Consider the following 20,681-nt stretch of genomic DNA (forward strand, 5'->3'; position numbering starts at 1 on the left):
CGTCTCTCATGTGTTCCTGGGTCTGCTTCATTAGATAACCACTCTTGAACCTGGCTCACGCCCTCCAGGCTCCCTCACACCACCACCGCCAAATGAACCATTGTCTCTAACCTAAAACACAACAGAAAACTTCCTCCTTATGCTGTTTTCTTCCTTCTCTCATTTCACCAAACTTCTAAAAAAAATTAGTTCCCACTGCCTCTACCGCCTCACCACTCCTGCTTTTTGCTATCTTAATTACCAAAGTAATGCACACTTTTTTTTTTAAATCAAACAATATGGATAAATGACCATCCACAATCCCAATCTCCTCCCCACTGATAACCACTGTTAGCCCTAGAAAACACCTATTTTTCTAAATTAAACCAATATCAGATTGAAATTTTTGTTTCCTTGTGTTCTGCCCCCTTCAAATTGTTACTTTTTTTTTAATTCTGAAAAACTTCTATTTAGTTAGATTCCGATTCTTTTGGTGACCTATGTTACGGATCAAATTGTAAGGGCTGTCAATTAGGAGATAAAATGAACTAATGCTTCTTTACAAAGTGAGTACTAAACTAACGTTAAGATCATGTGGATTTTATGACAAAATATAATAAAACAATAATTAGATAACTGTGCCTTGTATGTAAAATCTTCATATTTCATTACCCAAACACAGATGAATGCTGACTATATTTGTATCATCTTAATTCACAATAGTACATTTAAGGTTTATGAATCATTTTAATATACAGTATCTCTTTAAAAATTTCATAAGCTATGAGGTTAATACAAATTACCATTAACATTTTATAGATAAGAAAGACAAAGTTCTGGAAGAAAAATTACTTACTCAAAATTGCATAGCTAGAAAAATACACACCCAGAAACCACAAAACTTACCTCTTCTGATTCAAATCAAATCCCACCCCTTTGTGTCATGTTGAATAGTATATCAAAAATTCTAACAATATAAAAATATTTAGTTCTTGCCTTTTTAGGTCTAATTTGGAAAAAATTGTCCCTCCTTTCAAAGTTGAATAGAAAATGCAAAATGGGCTGGGCACAGTGGCTCACGCCTGTAATGGTGGATCACCTGAAACCGGCAGTTTGAGACCAGCCTGGCCGACATGGTGAAACCCTGTCTTCACTAAAAATACAAAAACTAGCCAGCATGGTGGCATGCGCCTGTAGTCCCAGCTACTCGGGAGGCTGAGGCAGGACAATCACTTGAACCTGGGAGGTGGAGGGTGCAGTGAGCCAAGATTGTGCCACTGCACTCCAGCCTGGGAGACATAGCAAAGCTCTGTCTCAAAAGAAAAAAAAAAAAAGAAAGAAAGAAAATAAAAAAATTAATGTAAAAAGGGATAAATTATTTTTGTTTCTCTATTATACAATATAATCCTTTGGGAAGCCTACATTTCATTTAAAACAACAGTTAAAACTTACTAAAATCTACATCAATATGTAGATGCATTATAAAATTTGAAATACAACTTCTTAAATCCTTTATTTGGGCATTGCCACTAACGAAACACCTAACACCCCCAATCTAAGGATGATGAAACTGCTACTGAAAAGAACACCACACATATATGCTGAACTGGTATTTCGGTATTGTGCTTGAAATCCCTGCAATGAACACATAGAAACCCCTTAAATTTCACAATCAGAAATTTGAAATTAAATTATTAAAAAACAATAAACCAGGCCGGGTGCAGTGGCTCACGCCTGTAATCCCAGCACTCTGGGAGGCCGAGGCGGGCGGATCACGAGGTCAGGAGATCGAGACCATCCTGGCTAACACGGTGAAACCCTGTCTCTACTAAAAATACAAAAGATTAGCTGGGCGTGGTGGCAGGCGCCTGTAGTCCCAGCTACTTGGGAGGCTGGGGCAGGAGAATGGCGTGAACCTGAGAGGCAGAGCTTGCAGTGAGCTGAGATCGTGCCACTGCACTCCAGCCTGGGTGACAGAGCGAGACTCTGTCTAAAAATAATAATAATAATAATAATAAACCTATTTGTATAAATAACAAAGCACTGAATTTATTATTAATCTTACTAAAACAAGTCCCTATTTTTTCTTAAATTAAGGCAGCTCCAATGGAGTCTAGCACATTTAAATGCTGTATTTATTATATGACATACTGCACTGAATTATGAAAAAAAACTGAAATTACTAAGAGCTCTGGATCTTAGCTACCTCAATTCTGCAAATAATAATATGGTTAAATTTTAAAATGATAAGCCATTCTTTATAACACAACCTGACGTTACAAAAATATGGACAAGGCAACTAATTTTTCTTCACATTTTACTCTTCCTAAACCTAGAAAACACACCTGCTCTCAAAACATCTTATCAGGGCCAGGTGCAGTGACTCATGCCTGTAATCCCAGCACTTTGGGAGGCCGAGGAGGGTGGATCACCTGAGGTCAGGAGTTCAAGACCAGCCTGGCCAACATGCTGAAACTCCATCTCTACTAAAAATACAAAAATTAGCTGGGCATGGTGGTGGGCGCCTATAATCCCAGCCAGTCAGAAGGCTGAGGTGGAAGAATTGCTTGAACCCAAGAGGCGGAGGTTGCCGTGAGCCAAGATCGTGCCATTGCACTCCAGCCTGGGCAACAAGAGCAAAACTCCATCTCAAAAAAAAAAAAAGAAATCTTATCAGAAGACCAAGAACCTATAGTGAGATAGTTCAGTACTCAAGTTAGTCTAAACAGGATTGCAAAGCTGCTTTACTAAGAAATATTTGAGTATTTCACTTACCTCTGTTTCCATACATTGTGAATATCCCAATTTACCTGTAATAAAAATGAAAAGGATTACTTTCAAAAGATTTCAGCTTTTTTAAATCATTGATAAAAATATTTGAGCTTCTCTGGCTATGGCTTTATCATGTCTATGAGAATATCTATGCAAATGAAAGATGCTAGAATGACCAAATATCCCTGAAGGTCCTACTTAGAGATTTAAAATAGGCCCATTAAAAAATAACAAAGAAAAAAGTGAGAAAAAAATGCTTAACTGTAATAAGATCTAAAACATATATACATATTTAATACAGATATATAAATCAATCAAACAAAAACATTTGATAGTCTTGCTTTCTTTAAAGAAACACCTTAAAATACTTTAAAGGTATTTTAAGTATACCTTAGGAAATCTTAAAAGACTGCAAATATATTTCCAGTTTAAAGATACAGTGATCATTTCGATGAAAGGAATAATGTTTAAATTCATACTTTCTTTAATATATGCTGACTGTTTTTCTTTAATACATGATTAGGCAAAACCATATAATTAATTGAGTAATTTTTCCAACAGAGGCTCACCTAAAGAATAACTAGAACTGAACAATATTTGGCTGCACCAATATTAGTATTTTTCTCCATCACTGATACATAATACCAAAGAACATGAACAATTAATATATTACTGTCAATGTCACTGACAAAAACATACTTCTTAAACAAAAACAGCTATTTTAAAGAATCACTTATTAAATAGTTTTAACAAAAAGAACGAATAACACAATTATACAATTAATTATACTGGGTACTAGAAAATTTTTTTTTTTTTTTTTTTTTTTTTTTTTTGAGAAGGAGTCTCACTCTGTCACCCAGGCTGGAGTCCAGTGGTGTGATTCTGACTCACTGCAACCGCCCACTCCCGGGTTCAAGTGATTCTCCCACCTCGGCCTCCTGAGTAGCTGGGACTACAGGCACCCACCACCATGCCGGGCTAATTTTTATATTTTTAGTAGAGATGGGGTTTTGCCATGTTGGCCAGGCTGGTCTCGAACTCCTGACCTCAAGTGATCTGCCTGCCTCGGCCTCCCAAAGTGCTAGGATTACAGGCATGAGCCACCATGCCCAGTCAGTACTAGAAAATTTAATTTCCCCAGATTACACTTAGATTACACTGACCTAAATTCAAATACGCATTTAGCTCTATACCTTTCCCTCCACCCAATACTATCCTCCCACTTCTTCCTCTCCCCAGCATTTACCCTCACACCTAGCCCACAGTGGTTATTCTATCAGCCTTGTTATTTTTTTAGTACTTAACTAGAATTTGTACACCTTAGACTCTATTATGACATCACAAAAGAAAAATCACAAATAATAGCTTTTGTATGCTCCCAATTCTTAAAATAAAAAAATTGAAAACACAATTTCTTATTTGAAATAAGTTGGTTGAAAAAAAACAAAAATGAAAAAATAAAAGAAGACAACCACAATTCCTCATCTCTTAATGATCCTAATGAGAAACACTAGCTGAAACTGAGACCAGAAAATAAGGGGCCTTAGGTTCTATGAATTAAATTAAAAATTATATATAAGCAATAAAGACTACATGAACATATATATGTAATGAGCTTACTACCTAAGGGTTTATATAATAGGGTTTGATAAGTGTAAGACTGTTATTTTACTTATATATTTATTTATTGTTATGTAAAACTCTACATTCAATAGTGATTTATCACATACATTTTATTTATTTATACATATGATTGTTTGTTCAGACCATTAATGCTTTTGGTAGTTAAGTATACTTAACTCTCATAAAATTGGTAATTAATTTTACTCAGCGAAGTACTACTGGACAGAAACAGCTCAAGGAAGGGTACAGACTGCCTTTCGGCAAACATTTACTGACAGCCTACTCTGCATAGTGGGGAAGAGAGGGAGGGAGGAAGAGAGGAGCACTCAGGCAAACTGTAACAGAGAGTAGCCTCTTTAAGAGTACATGAGTTGGCCAAGTGCAGTGGCTCACGCCTATAATCCCAGCACTTTGGGAGGCCGAGGTGGGCAGATCCTGAGGTCAGGAGATCAAGATCATCCTGGCTAACACGGTGAAACCTCATCTCTATTAAAAATACAAAACATTTGCCAGGCGTGGTGGCGGGTGCCTGTAGTCTCAGCTACTCGGGAGGCTGAGGCAGCAGAATGGCGTGAACCCGGGAGGCAGAGCTTGCAGTGAGCCGAGATTGCGCCACTGCACTCCAGCCTGGGTGACAGAGTAAGACTCCGTCTCAAAAAAAAAAAAAAAAAAAGAGTACGTGAGTTTTACATCTTCAGTAGGATATATTCTGAAGATAAAGAGAATTACAAAGAAATCTAAAAAATTTTGTAGTACATTTCTTGTTGGTAGTATAAAATTCTGAAACTATTTTAATGTATTGCAGCAATGAGCACATGAGTAAATACACTGATATTGCTGGGAGTCATGACTTACACTATGGGAGAAGGAATACACAAACCTAACGTGAGAAGAAGAAAAGGAGCCCTGTGGTGGCGAACTGTAACTAGAGATATTACACAACTTAAAAACATTTCCTAGCTCTGCCCATCAAAAGTGGGAGAAGCCCATGGGGCACGCCAAGCCCATTCCCCCTCAACAGAATCAGGATTCCTCGGGAAATTGGCTGATTTCAGGGCTGGGACAGGGAAATTACAAAATAAGCCAGGAACATCATTTTGTACCAGAAAACAATGAAGTGCTTAAAAAGAATGATAGAGGGGTGCCAAAAGGGCACAAGTCTATAAAATAAGATTTTTTTCAATGACCTGCATTATAAAACTGAAAATGCTGTAAAAGTACTAAAAATTTTTGTAAGAATCCAACAGCTCTTGGTCATTCAATTTGAACTGGTGAGTAACTCACGGTAATATGAAAAGGCTGTAAGTACAAAGTATTTGACCAACTACACAGCTCTGCCATCCAAATTTCTGCTCAGAAGCTAACCTAGGACTCCAAAAATCCCAATCACATGACATCAGAACTTAAAGGAATCTTGGAAATGATCTTGCACAATCCATTCATTTTATAGATGAGTAATTTGGCTGGGTGTGGTGTCTTGCGCCTGTAATCCCAGCACTTTGGGAGGCTGAGGTGGGAAGACTGTTTGAGCTCAGGAGTTTCAGACCAGCCTAGGTAACATAGTGAGACCCAGTTTCTATCAAAAATAAAAAATTAGCCAGGCATGTTGGCACAAGCCTGTAGTCCCAGCTACTCAGGAAGCTGAGGAAGGAGGATCACTTGAGCCCAGGAGGTCTAGTCTGCAGTGAGCTGTGATAGTGCCACAGCACTCCAGAATGGGTGACAGAACAAAGCCTTGCCTCAGAAACCATTAATTAATTAAAAACAGATGAGTAATCTGAGAGCTCAAGGAGTCAAATGACTTGTACATAATGACACAGAGTTGGTGACAGAGTGAAAAGCACACTCTAAGGCTCCTGATTCCTCCTCATGTATGTTGGTGTGGTTTTCTTATTCTAATCCTCTTGATATGGTTTTGTTCTATGTCCCCACCCAAATCTCATGTTCAATTGTAATTCTCAATGTTAGCGGTGGGGCCTGGTGGGAAGTGATTAGATCATGAGGATGGTTTCTAATGGTGTAGCACCATCCATCCCCCTAGTGCTGTCCTGTGATAGCGCGTTATCATGAGATCTGGTTGTTTCAAAGTCTGTAGCACCTCCTCCTTCTCTCTTTCTTCCTTCTGCTCCAGCCATCCAGGACATGCTGGCTTCCCCTTCACCTTTTGCCATGACTGTAAGCTTTCTGAGGCCTCCCCAGAGCCATGCTTCCTGTACAGCCTGCAGAACAGTGAGCCAATTAAACCTCTTTTTTCTTTATAAATTACCCAGTCTCAGGTAGTTCTTTATAGCAATGCAAGAATGGACTAATACATCTCCATTCCCACTTTCAGTGGCTGTTGGGATTGAGGGGGACTGCAGGGGTACTGTACAGGCTAATTACCATTTCTACTGCTTCCGAGGAATGGGGAAATGCATTCCTCAATTTTTTTTCTTTTTGAGATGGCGTCTCGCTCTGTTGCCCAGGCTGGAGTACAGTGGCATGATCTTGGCTCACTGCAAGCTCTGCCTCCTGAGTTCAGGCCTCTCTCCTGCCTCAGCCTCCCGAGTAGCTGGGACTATAGGTGCCCACCACCACGCTCGGCTAATTTTTCTGTATTTTTAGTAGAGACGGGGTTTCACCGTGTTAGCTAAGATGGTCTTGACCTCCTGACCTCGTGATCCGCCCGCCTCAGCCTCCCAAAGTGGTAGGATTACAGGCCCGAGCCACTGTGCCCGGCCGCATTCCTCAATTCAACACCTTCTTCAACTGGAAACTACCAGTATAGCATCAAGGGATTTACACTTGACAAATTCTGAGTCTTTCTTCAAAGTTTGGCCACTTCTGTTTTACTGCACCAGACCTAAGGAATGAATCCGTCTAAAACTTACAAATCCTATGACTTCACTCAGAATTTTTTTTTTGAGCTGGAGTGGCGCTCTGTCGCCCAGGCTGGAGTGCAATGGCACAATCCGGGCTCACTGCAACCTCCACCTCCCGGGTTTAAGCAATTCTCCTGCCTCAGCCTTCTGAGTAGCTGGGATTACAGGCACCCGCCACCATGCCCGGCCAATTTTTGTAGTTTTAGTAGAGACAGGGTTTCACCATGTTGGCCAGGCTGGTCTCGAACTCCTGACCTCAGTGATCCGCCTGCCTCAGCCTCCTAAAGTGCTGGGATTACAGCCGAATTTCAGTAACTTAATGGTAGCCTTAAAAAGGCTTCAGATGATTAAATACGGTAAATTAGTTCTTTCAAATAACAAGTTTATTAGGATGTGTTTAATTAGAAGGATAGTGTGATGATGTAAATGAAAATATCCGAAGTAGTATTAAAACATTAAGTTTTGAAAATACTTCAACATTATCAAAAAAGTACTTAGAGGAAGAGAAATTATTTTTACAGGAAGCCAAAACATTAGCTTGGTGTTTCTCAAAAGGAATAAGCATTTTCACAGTGCTGCAGGAATCAAAGCTGTGTTTAAACCCTTCTTTTATACTCCTTCTGAAAGATCTGATCTGCTTTTAAAGATTTACTAGGCCAGGGATGGTGGCCATGTCTGTAATCCCAGCATTTTGGAAGGCCATGGTGGGCAGATCGCTTGAGCTCAGGAGTTCAGGACCAGGATGGGCAGCATGGTGAAACCCCATCTCTACAAAAAATTTAAAAATTAGCCAGGTGGGGTGGCATGGTTATCAACTACTTGAAAGGCTGAGGTATGGCTGGGCGCAGTGGCTCATGCCTGCCATCCGAGCACCTTGGGAGGCCAAGGCAGGTGGATCACGAGATCAGGAGTTCAAGACCAGCCTGGCCAAGATGGTGAAACCCCATCTCTATTAAAAATACAAAGATTAGCTGTGCATGGTGGCGGGTGCCTATAATCCCAGCTACACGGGAGACTGAGGCAGAGAATTGCTTGAACCCAGGAGGCGGAGGTTGCAGTGGGCAGAGATCGCGCCACTGAACTTCCAGCCTGGGCGACAGAACGAGACTCCATCTCAAATAAATAAATAAATAAATATAAAAAAAAGAAAGAAAGGCTGAGGTGGGAGAATGGCTTAAGCCCAGGAGGTGGGCAATGAGCTGAGATGGTACCACTGCACTCCAACCTGGGCAACGGAGCCAGACACTGTCTTTAAAAAAAAAAAAAAAATTTATTAGACGAGTCCCCTTATGTCCCAGGAAACAGAAAAGCCTATGCCTTTCTACAAAGTGACACGGAATGGCTTTACAAAACAAACTAGTCCTGATATAAAATGTCTGTCATAAAGAATTCACAACTAAGGCAACACTGTCATCTTCAGCAGACATTATAAATCTTAAATATTGATAATCAGATCATTTCACCATAGGTCTGCTCAGAGAATGCAAATAATACTTTCAAATTAAGGTAGCTACTTATCTTTAAAGTAGAAACCTCAGCATATGGCTGAATTATCATGCAGTCACATTATCAATATGATTCAAATTAGCTGAATAAGCAAAAGGCAAACTATACCTACCAAAAAAACAGAATTTCTGGAACTTTTAAGATAAATGGTTCTCAGAATTATTCTCCAGCTTTTTACTATGTGACCAAATTCTAGACAATGTTTCAGTCCCTCTAACCATGTGAAATTATGTTCTTTTTCATGCTAAAACTGAGACACCAATGAATACACCCTGCTCTCCTGCCAGCATACCTCTGCCACCTTCATTTGTTCAGTAAATATTTATTCAACACCTACTAAGTACTACTCATAAACACTGATGACACACTGTCATAGTAAACAAGCTAGACACAGTTCTTGCCTCATAAGGCTTACATTTTATTGAACACAGCCCAAAAAAAGTAATCAAACAAAATAGAACTAGTGATAAATGGATCCAAAAGGGGGAGAAAGTAACAGAAATGACCCAATTTGGGGTGGTCAGGTAAGATTCCTCCAAAAGATGATACTTAAACAGAGACCTTGAAGCTGGGTAGAACCAACTGCAGGGCGGGAAGAAGAATCTGTTCCGGAAGCAGGAAGTGGCATGTGACAGGCCCTGGAAGTGTTTGGTGGATGAGTAACATAAACTGTGTTTAGACAGGCAGGGGGCAGATCACACAGGCTTGTAAGGATAGTATGAGGAGTTCAGATTTGATTTTAAGGAAAATGGGAAGCTATTGAAGTATACCAGGCAAGAGGGTCAGCTGCGTCCAGGTAGTTTCCAGGTCAGTCTTGCTATAATGTGAAGAATGTAGTGGAGACAGCCAGATGGAAAGCTCAAGGCCAGCGAGGAGGCTACTATTATTGTCCTGCAGCACTACACGGGGGCAGCCAGGCAGGGCAATGGCAGTAATGAGGGTGAAAAGGAGAGGGTTCATGAAATAATTTGGAAGTAGAACAGGATTTGCTAATGGATAGACAAACAACATCCTGAACGTGCTCCATGTTTTCAAGAATAATATTCTCAAACATTTGACCAAAACTGATCAACAACAACCATTAGTTTAAGAGCTATAATACTTTTATAAGAAAGGAGTACATTAAATAGGCTTCTGGGACAATTTTTGTATTATTACTAGGAAAAAAAAAACCCATAGTTTTGTAGTTAACAGGCTGAAATTTAGCAATAAAAAAATTTCTACAGCCTAATCATAACTGAATTTCTTTTTTTTTTTTTTTTTTTTTGAGATGGAGTCTCACTCTGTCGCCAGTCTAGAGTGCAGTGGCACGATCTTGGCTTACTGCAACCTCCATCTCCAGGGTTCAAGTGATTCTCCTGCCTCAGCCTCCCAAGTAGCTGGGACTATAGGTGCGCTACCATGTCCAGCTAATTTTTGTATTTTTAGTAGAGACGGGGTTTCACCATGTTGGCCAGGATGGTCTTGATCTCTTGACCTCGTGATCCACCCACCTCAGCCTCCCAAAGTGCTGGGATTACAGCTGTGAGCCACCACACCCAGCCTCATACCTGAATTTCTAAAATGCAGTGGTCACTGAGGACGTGGAACCAATGAACAGAACTTCAAAAGTTAGGACAGTGAAACTACGTATTTATTAGCTTAAACCAATTTCCCCCAACAAAATCATCTTTGCCAAGTTGCATTTTAAGGGAAAAAAGAATGTTATGCTTTTTTTTTTTTTGAGACAGAGTCTCGCTCTGTCACCCAGGCTGGAGTCCAGTGCGCGATCTCGGCTCACAACCTCCGCCTCCCAGGTTCAAGAGATTCTCCTGCCTTAGCCTCCTGAGTAGCTGGGACTACAGGCATGCACCACCACGCCCGGCTAATTTTTGTATTTTTAGTAGAAATGGGATTTCACCATGTTAGCCAGGATGGTCTCAATCTCCTGACCTTGTGATCCACCTGCCTCAGCGTGAATGTTATGCATTTGATACAAAAAACAGTCAGGGACCTGACCTCTAATTTTAAATACCACTCATGGAAAAAGCATTCATCTGTTAATTCACCAACAATACGTTTGTGTGACAGGCACTCTCCAGAACTTGCATCTTCTTCCTTAAGATTATCTGATCCCCACCCCAAGCCAGGCTCTAGGACTTTCAGCCTCCAATCACCTTTGCCATAAATGTGACTTCTATCCTAATTCAGAAATGGAGGCTCCCACTTTATTTTTGACATAGACTACACTTTGCTTCCTAGATTTGTAACTAAATCCCTTACCTTTAAAAAAAAATGACAGCCTTGGATTGTTATTACTAGTCACCTTCACAGGGACTAGAGTCTCCCCTTGGACCTAGTATCAGTGATTAAAACCCGCCACAAAATTTGGATATTATCTTTATCTATTTTATGTAATCTGGCAACACTGGAAACTTGCAGAGCAAGTAAGTTTCATCTCTAGTGCCAATTCTGAGTAACAGTGGCTGTCAAGAATGTCATCTTCAGAAGTATTCTGATGGCAAGTACAGGATAGGAGGTGCCCAGGACTATTTAGAAATGTTCTCACTCATAAGTGAGAGTTGAACAATGAGAACACATGGACACAGGGAGGGAAACAACACACACCAGGGCTGTCAGGGATGGCGGGGGCAAGGGGAGGAAGAGCATTAGGACAAATACCTAATGCATGCGGGGCTTAAAACCTAGATCACGGGTTGATAGGTGCAGCAAACCAGCATGGCACATGTATACCTATGTAACAAACCTGCACATTCTGCACATGTATCCTGGAACTTAAAATAAAATTTTAAAAAAGAAGAAGAAGAAGAAATGCTGCCATAGGAATAGAGGGGAACAACAGCCTGGAGCCACATTTCTGACACTCCTGTGTTGGAAGACAGGGACAATGAAAGTCAAAGTACTTTTTGTAAACTGAGTTGATTTGGATTAAACTTTTCCCTAGTAACAGTAATTCAAACATTGCTTAAACTTCACGAGCTCAAAAATACATAGACATATCACTAGATTTCAGGAAGGAGAACTTGGAGGGGAACCTCCCCAAGCCAAATCATAAACAGAGTTCTAGCAGGTGACAATCCCAAATGTTCTAGTATTCTCTATCAATTGAAGAGTTCTGGTTTTCATGCATTTCATACACACATCTGTATCCATTCTCTTTAGAATCTCCTGTCCCTCTGTGGCATCTGAGTATGAGACAACCTGGCCAACAACAGCCCTGCAGAGAGGCATCCCAGGAACTTCTATCTTCCAAGCCCTAACTCCCTTTAGATATATCATAACTCTACCATCCATATCCACTTACCCAAATGTGTTACTTTCCCTCTGTCAAGATTTGAGAGATCTGATTTAAAAACTATAAAAACGGCCGGGCACGGTGGCTCACGCCTGTAATTCCAGCACTTTGGGAGGCTGAGGCGGGTGGATCACGAGGTCAGGAGATCGAGACCATCCTGGCTAACACGGTGAAACCCTGTCTCTACTAAAAATACAAAAAAAAATTAGCCGGGCATGGTGGCAGGTGCCTGTAGTCCCAGCTACTCGGGAGGCTGAGGCAGGAGAATGGCGTGAACCTGGGAGGCGGAGCTTGCAGTGAGCCAAGATAGCGCCACTGCAGTCCGGCCTGGGTGAAAGAGCGAGACTCCGTCTCAAAATAAATAAATAAATAAATAAATAAATAAAAAATAAAAAAAACAAAAACTATAAAAACAACATAGGCTTGATATAGACTATAAACACTTGACTATAAACACTTTTAGCTATTTAACCTTTACTACATATACTATATATAGTCAAGAAATATCTTTTTGTAATGAGTTTTGTAAGTTACACATTTTTATTATACTTATGAATACGGTACTATTCTTTAAATACAAATATAATGAAAAGATCATTAATAAAAGAAGAAAGTCAAGCTGAGCACTATGACTCACGTCTATAATCCTAGCACTTTGGAAGGCTGGGGAGGGGGGTGAATCATTTGAGGTCAGGAGTTCGAGACCAGCCCGGCCAACATGGTGAAACCCTGTCTCTACCAAAAAAAAAAAAAAAAATTAGCTGGGCATGGTGGCACATGCCTGTAGTCTCAGCTACTTGGGAGGCTGAGGAGGGAGAACCGCTTGAACACAGGAGGCAGAGGTTGCAGTGAGTTGAGATCGAGCCACTGCACTCTGGCCTAGGTGACAGAGGGAAACTCCATCTCAAAAAAAAAGGTCAGGGTTAGGGGGTAACTATCATTAATTTAAGGAACTTAACAATTTCCCATCAAAAACATTTAAGTTTATACACATCAGGCAATAGAACAGTTCAAATATTTCATCTAAACTATGGCTTATCTTATAAGTCTCAGATGAAATTTGTTCCAAGAGTTTATAGGGAAAGTTATAGTTACATTGCTTTATTATTTACATAAATAAGCCCTCCTACGCTCCCCAAAGGATTCAAATAAGCTAAATTAAATGATCAATAAATGAGTATCAAGTCAGAAAGTGGTAAAAGAAGGAAAAAACCAAATTCAAGATAATATAAAATATATGGAAATCCTTTAAAAAAATAAATGGTGGTCAAGCACTAATTACCTTTCCCTGATAATCTGCAAGTAACCCTCCATAGTCCATTCTAAAAACCTGGTGGAGCACCTAAGGCAACAAACGTCTAATCACATTATGGACACCCACATTTCAAATTTTTTCAACCTCAAGAATCATTTTATAGACTTCCAAACATATATTTAATATTGTTTTAAAACTTCTTTATCAATCTTAACTCAAATAATTTGGAAGTATTCATCTTTTTACAAAGGATAGCAATGGCTCAGTAAAAATGTATTTGTGCAGTACATACAAAGTAACAAAATGCCCCCACATGTATTTCCTCATTTGAGTCTCATAACAATTTCACAAGAAGGGCTGGACAAATATTACTTCCATTTTACAAATAAAGAAAGAGAGCAGCCGGGCACCGTGGCTCACGCCTGTAACCCCAGTACTTTGGGAGGCCAAGGCAGGTAGATGGCTTGAGCCCAGGAGTTCAAGACCAGCCTGAGGAACATGGCAAAACCTGGTCTCCACACACACACGCAAAAGAATAAAAGAAAAAAAAAATAAGAAAGTATCAGCATCCGAAATAGTTAAATGGCTTGCCTGAGGTCATAACTATTCAATAGTAAGCATCAGAGCCAAAAGAACCGAAACTGCATCTTCTGTAGCCAGCTCTTAGTTCTCTCCATGTTATAGTGTGACATTCAACAGCTGATTTGCAACTATCTGGAAGGCAGTAAAGGAGATTGGTGGGAATCGATATGACTCCACGGGAAAAAATATTTTCCAGGCCAATTTAATTTCCGACAAGTATAAACCATCATCTATCTTCCCACCCTAACCTGCCCCTCCTGCCTACCCTGTCACCCAAGCACCCAGGCAAGAAGTCAGAGCCTTTGAACAATCCTTCCTCTTTCTCACCCACACATAAAAAGTGGAAGAGCTATACCCTCTCCTATTTCCTAAATCACTCTCAATCTGATTCTTTCTCTCCATTCCTACTGCCCTAATTCAGACCTCCGTCATCTCCTGTTTGAACAGCCATAACACTCCTAACTGGTTTAGCAACTTAAAGGCTACAAAGATCTAAAGATAGTATAAAATGCCTACTGGTGTCTTTGCCCTCCATTTTACCCAATTCAATACATCTACAAAGCCCCTACATTTTTCTTTCTAAAAAGAGTAATCTGCTTACATCATTTTCCTGCTTAAAACCCTTCCATGGCTCTCCACTGCCTGTACAGACTATAAATACACACTCGACCATGTGGCTGGCACAAAGTCCTTCATCATCTGATCCCAGCCAACGTGCCTTTCCAGCCCTTCTCACTCCCCCCACTCCCACACACATCCTCTGCTCCAGGCGCAGGGAACACCCACTACAAAGAAGACAAACAGGTTTAACCTCACGTGCCAACTCCAAGTAATTAGTAGTGGCCACCTGAAGCATCCTGTTGAGAACTCTTGGGCTGCTTATAAATTCGGCAGCAAAAAATGCGGTAACTGATTAGCAGTTATCTGCTTTTGACATGGGGAAGTGGGTGGCAGCACAAACGCCATACTTGCCATCCATGCACTGCTGCTCTCTGAGCACCATATAATGTCCTCCACATCTCCAAGCCTTTCCACTTGCTGCTGCTTCTGCCTCACGTAGTCTTCCTTTTATGCTACAGCCCCATCCTGGAGACCTCCGGAAACCAGATCTCCTCTGTAACGCTCACCTACTGTCACCAGGCAGGGTCAGCCACTCTCTTCTCTGGGCTCTCATAGTTTTCTGTACATCTTTATTATTTTAAAATTATTGTACTGTACTGTGTTAGTTTCTCCATCTATGAGCTTCTTGAAGGTATGAGTGCAGTTTATCCCTCTTTGTATCGTCAACATCCGGCACAGTGCACTTAGAAGGCACTCAAATATTGGTGAAATGAATACATGAAATCATGTAATGGGAATATCTCTAACATGATATTTTCACTAAAAATCCAGGCAGACATGACCAAACCCTGGGACCAGGCAACCTATAGGGATTGTTAGTGACATTCTAGCACTACCCTCCAATTATCTCTATTTATATTTTTATCTCTCTGAAATACAAGATATTAAAGGAGTATATTAGATAGGAACTTAACTTCTAATTAAATTAAGGGATGGGAGAGAAAATGGGAAATATGACAGAAAAAGACCATAGACTCAATTTTAAAAAATGCATTAGGCCCAGCGCAGTGGTTCACACCTGTAATCCCAGCACTTTGGGAGACAGAGGCAGGTGGATCACTTGAAATCTGGAGTATGAGACCAGCCTGATCAACATAGTGAAACTCCGTTTCTGCTAAAAATACAAAATTAGCCAGGCGTGGTGGTGCATGCCTGTAATCTCAGCTACCATGGAGGCTGAGGCAAGAGAATCGCTTGAACCCAGAAGGTGGAGGCTGCAGTTAGCCAAGATCGCAGGATTGCCCTCCAGCCTGGGCAACAAGAGCAAAACTCCGACTCAAAAAAAAAAAAGCATTAGCACAATTAGTATAAAAAGACCTAAGAGTCACAGTTTTCAGAAGCCAGCAGTTTGGTATTATTAGGAATATAACCCCTCCATATACCTAATAGAATCCTTTTTAAATTTATACTAATGTCTCATATTGGTTTTAATTTTAAAAGTTTGTGAGATACAATCACTTTGGAAAATTTCTGGCAGTATCTACTTATGTTGACCATACATCATGAATTAGCAATTGCACTTTTAGGCACATATTCAACAAAAATGCTACATTTGTTCACCAAAAGACACGTGCAGTAATGTTCACAGTGGCATTATTCATACTATCCCGTAAGTTGATATTTGAAACCCAAATATCCATCTAGAGTTTGAACATCAAAAATAAACTCTTTAACATTTCTTCTTCTATATTAAAAACAGGCCAGGTGCAGTGGATCACATCTGTAATCCCAACACTTTGGGAAGCTGAGGCAGGAAGATCACTTGAATGGGGTTCAAGACCAGCCTGGGCAATATAGTGAGAGACCCTGTCTCTACAAAAAAATAACAAAAAAATTAGCCAGGAGTGGTGTTGTGCATTTATAGTCCCAGCTACTCAGGAGGCTGAGGTGGAAGGATCAGCTGTACCCAGAAGTTCAAAGTTACACAGAGCTATGATCACATCACTGCACTCCCGCCTGGGCAACAGAGCAAAACTACAACTTTAAAAAATAAATAAATAAAAACAAAACAATAAGCAACAAGCATACCCAGAGCTAAGACCATGGTTTCTAAACACCATTCTCCAATAAAAGAAACAAGAGCTCCCTGGAAATATGGGTGACTCTAGGGCTGGGGCAGGAAATATGTAAGATGAGCCTTGAAACATCTTGCAGTGCCAGAAAGTGTCTGCTCCACCAGACAGAAGGAGGGCTGCATATCAAAGGAACACAGGAGCCAAGCCTAAGGAGCACCCAATGGCCACAGCGGGAACAATCTGAGCAACAAAACAACCAAAGTACAAAATACATGTCAATCCAGACTGATACAAACAAATGATTGAATACATAAGTAAATGGAGGAGAAGGCACAAATCTTCTTCACAGAATTCAAAATAACTTTAAAAAGATATTCACATCTCCAGGAGGTGGTTTAATTACCTGGCCCCATCCTTGAATGCAGGCTGGAATTAATGACTCCTTTCTAAAGAACAACATATTTTAAAAAGGTAAAAATAGTAACTTTTTAGTGGAGAAACCTGACAACACTGTCTTAATCAAGTGTCCAGGTTATCGTAACCACTGATGTCACATGGTTATCATGTGCCCCAATATGATGTGATCAGGGGGAGCCCTTCACCTTGCTGGTATTCTTCTCCCAAAACTATAACCCAGTCAAGCCATAAAAAGTCCAAATGGAGGGACATTTTACAAAACAGCTGACCAGTACTCACCAAGACTGTCAAGGTCATGATAAACTGTCAGAGACCAGAAGAAACTAAGGAGACACGATGACTAAATGCAATATGGTATCTCGGATGGGATTTCTGCAATAGAAAAAGGACACTAAGGCCCAGCACGGTGGCTCACGCCTGTAATCCCAGCACTTTGGGAGGCCAAGGCAGATGGATCACCTGAGGTCAGGAGTTTGAGACCAGCCTGACCAACATGGAGAAACTCTGTCTCTACTAAAAATACAAAATTAGCCAGGTGTGGTGGCGGGTGCCTGTAAATCCCAGCTACTCGGGAGGCTGAGGCAGGAGAATCCCTTGAACCCAGGAAGTAGAGGTTATGGTGAGCCAAGATCGCGCCATTGCACTCCAGCCTGGACAACAAGAGCGAAACTCCGTCGCAAAAAAAAAAAAAAAAAAAAAAAAAAAAAAAGAAAGAAAGAAAGAAAAAAGAAAAAGGACATTAACAGAAAAACTGGGGAAACCTAAATGAAGTCTGGAGTTTAGTTAATAGCAATGCATCAATGTTGTTTTTTAGTTTTGACAAATATACCACAAGAATATAAGATGTTAACATTAGGGGAACTGGGTGAGGGGCAAATAAGAATTAGCTGCATTCTCTTTTCAACTTTTCTGTAAATCTAAAATTATCCCAAAATAAAAAGTTTGGTCAGGCACAGCGGCTCGCACCTGCAATTTCAGCACTTTGTGAGACTGAGGCAGGTGGATCATTTGAGGTCAGGAGTTCAAGAGCAGTCTGGGCAACATTTTTCTCCACTAAAAAACAAAAATAAAAAATTAGCCAGAAGTGGCAGCACACACCTGTGGTCCCAGCTACTTGGGAGGCTGAGGTAGGAAGACTGCTTGAACCCAGGAGCTGGGGACTGCAGTGAGCTCTGATCATACCACTGCACTCCAGCCTGAGCAACAGAGAAAGACCCTATCTCTTGAAAAAAAACAAACAAAAAAAATTGACTAAAAATTCCCACTACATTTGGTAACTCAATATTTCCTTCATAGTTTTAAACAAATATCTGAAAGAAGATATTTTCCTTTTTTCTACTCAGCCAACAAGAAGTAAAAGGGAAATACTTACAGCTCTAATGACACTGTTATGAAAGTAGGATGAGAACTGCTGTTATTTCACAGGACCAATGATACAGGAGAGAGAATCTGACCTTCCATATATAACAAGCAGAGTGCAACTCATCATCTCTTATCAACATATAGTCCTTGATAGCTTAATGATTTTTTTCTTCTAAAGTTTAGTCAAAACTCTTAGTGAGGCCAATATCCTAAGAGTCCTAACTTACTTGAGGACTAATATCTGTAGATGACTAAATTCTTTCTACTGTTTCCCTCTGCAAAAGTAGAAACGCAGATACAAAACCACAAATATATTATTCCAAAATTTCTCCCCAAAACTCTTGTGACCCCTCTCTTACAACCCAACACAAGTAGAAATATATTGCATGGTAAATTGGAACCAAAAGTGACAGCAGGTCAGGCTTGGTGGCTCATGCCTATAATCCCAGCACTTTGGGAGACCAAGGCAGGCAGATACTTGAGGCCAGGAGTTTGAGACCAGCATGACCAATATGGAAAAACCCTGTCTCTACTAAAAATACAAAAATTAGCCAGGCGCAGCAGCATGTGCATGTAATCCCAGCTATTTGGGAGGCTGAGGTGTGAGAACTGCTTGAACCTGGGAGGCGAAGGTTGCAGTGACCCGAGATCGTGCCACTGCACTCCAACCTGGGCGACAGACTAAGACTCTGTCTCAAAAAAAAAAAAAAAAAAAAAAAACAAATAAATAAAAGTGACAGCAGGCCAGGCATGATGGCTCATGTCTGCAATTCCAGCACTTTGGTAGGCCAAGGTGGGCAAATCACTTGAGCCCAGAAGTTCCAAACAAAACTAGGCAACATGACAAAATTCCTGTCTCTAAAAAACGATATAAAAATTACCCAGGCATGGGCCAGGTGGTGGTGGTGGCTCACACCTATAATCCCAGCACTTTGGGAGGCCGAGGCGGGCAGATCATGAGGTCAGGAGTTCGAGACTATCCTGGCTAATATGGTGAAACCCTGTCCCTACTAAAAATACAAAAGATTAGCTGGGCATGATGGCACATGCCTGTAGTCCCAGCTACTTGGGAGGCTGAGGTGGGAGGATTGCTTGAATCTGGGAGGTCAAAGCTGCAGTGAGCCGATCAATCCACTGCACTCCAGCCTGGGTGGTGACAAAGCAAGACCCTGCCTCAAAAAAAAAAAAAAAAAAAGTGATAGCAATCTTATCCAATTACAGCTAAAATCTTAATTTTGCAAATGAACATCTAAACTTACTGTTAAGGCTCCTCCCATGCACTTAGAAGGGGCCTGTGTAAATGAAGGGACTTGAAGTTTAAGCTGCATTAGATTCATGGTAAATTTACCACTGTGTTTCTGTTTTATTTTCTCTTCTTTAATGACTAGAACTATTTACCCTTACATCACCCATGTAAAACTAGAACACTACTTGTACATAGTAGGAACTCAAAGCATATTTGTTAGATTGAATTAACCTGACATATTTGAACTTATTATTCAAAGAGAACAATTTTTATCTATTACTGTAACTAATAAGGCATTTCACCAATCTCTAATTCTACCATTCACCCCCACTACCTACTCCGGAAACCTGTCCTTTAATGATCAGGATGGGAACACAAGAAATACAGAAAGAACGGACCAAAAAAAATGTTTTCAAACATTTTTTCGCTGGGTGCAGTGGTTCATGCCTGTAATCCCAGCACTTTGGGAGGCTGAGGTGGGCGGATCACAAGGTCAGGAGATGTAAACCATTCTGGCCAACATGGTGAAACCCCATGTCTACTAAAAATACAAAAATTAGCCAGGCATGGTGGTGGGCGCCTGTAGTCCCAGCTACTCAGGAGGCTGAGGCAGGAGAATCGCTTGAACCCAGGAAGCGGAGGCTGCAGTGAGCTGAGATCACGCCACTGCCTCCAGCCTGGGCAACAGAGCGAGACTCCGTCTCAAAAAAACAAAAACAAAAAAACATATTTTTTCACCATTTCAACCTTTACCACAAATATTCTCTCTTTAAAATCAAATAGGATTTTATGCCAAGACCATCTTCCCCTCCAAATTAGCGTGAACCTTGCTGAGAAGCTTGACTGATCATATCCTCTTTTCAAAACCCAAACAAAGCCTGAATGTTCCCTATACCAAGAAACCATTCTCAAGGGATCCCTTTATTAGTATGCACACAGGCACTCATTGTTCCTTTCAGGAAAACCTTCTACCAACCTTAAGATTATTTTAAATCAATATATGGCCATAATTTTAAAATGATTCTTTATACCTCTAAACTAATGGTACATCAAAAATTTTGAAACCAAAAGTTAAAATAAATGATTGTTGTCAGATGGGTATTTAAGTCCTGAAAGACTATAAGACCACACAATTCTAATCTCTAAA

General features: G+C 40.5%; 1 protein-coding gene across 4 annotated transcripts in view; it reads right to left on the reverse strand.

Moving 5' to 3' along the window:
* Positions 1–20,681, reverse strand: part of SPIRE1 (spire type actin nucleation factor 1) — a 222,721-nt gene that overhangs the window by 196,048 nt on the left and 5,992 nt on the right. For all 4 annotated transcript variants that reach the window (XM_030810796.1, XM_030810795.1, XM_030810794.1 and 1 more), the window contains exon 2: positions 2,755–2,789. In XM_030810796.1, the coding sequence (XP_030666656.1) occupies positions 2,755–2,789 (35 nt within the window). The remainder of the gene's footprint in view (positions 1–2,754; positions 2,790–20,681) is intronic.

This window comes from Nomascus leucogenys, chromosome 4 (assembly GCF_006542625.1).
Source record: "Nomascus leucogenys isolate Asia chromosome 4, Asia_NLE_v1, whole genome shotgun sequence".
Taxonomy (NCBI): Eukaryota; Metazoa; Chordata; class Mammalia; order Primates; family Hylobatidae; genus Nomascus; species Nomascus leucogenys.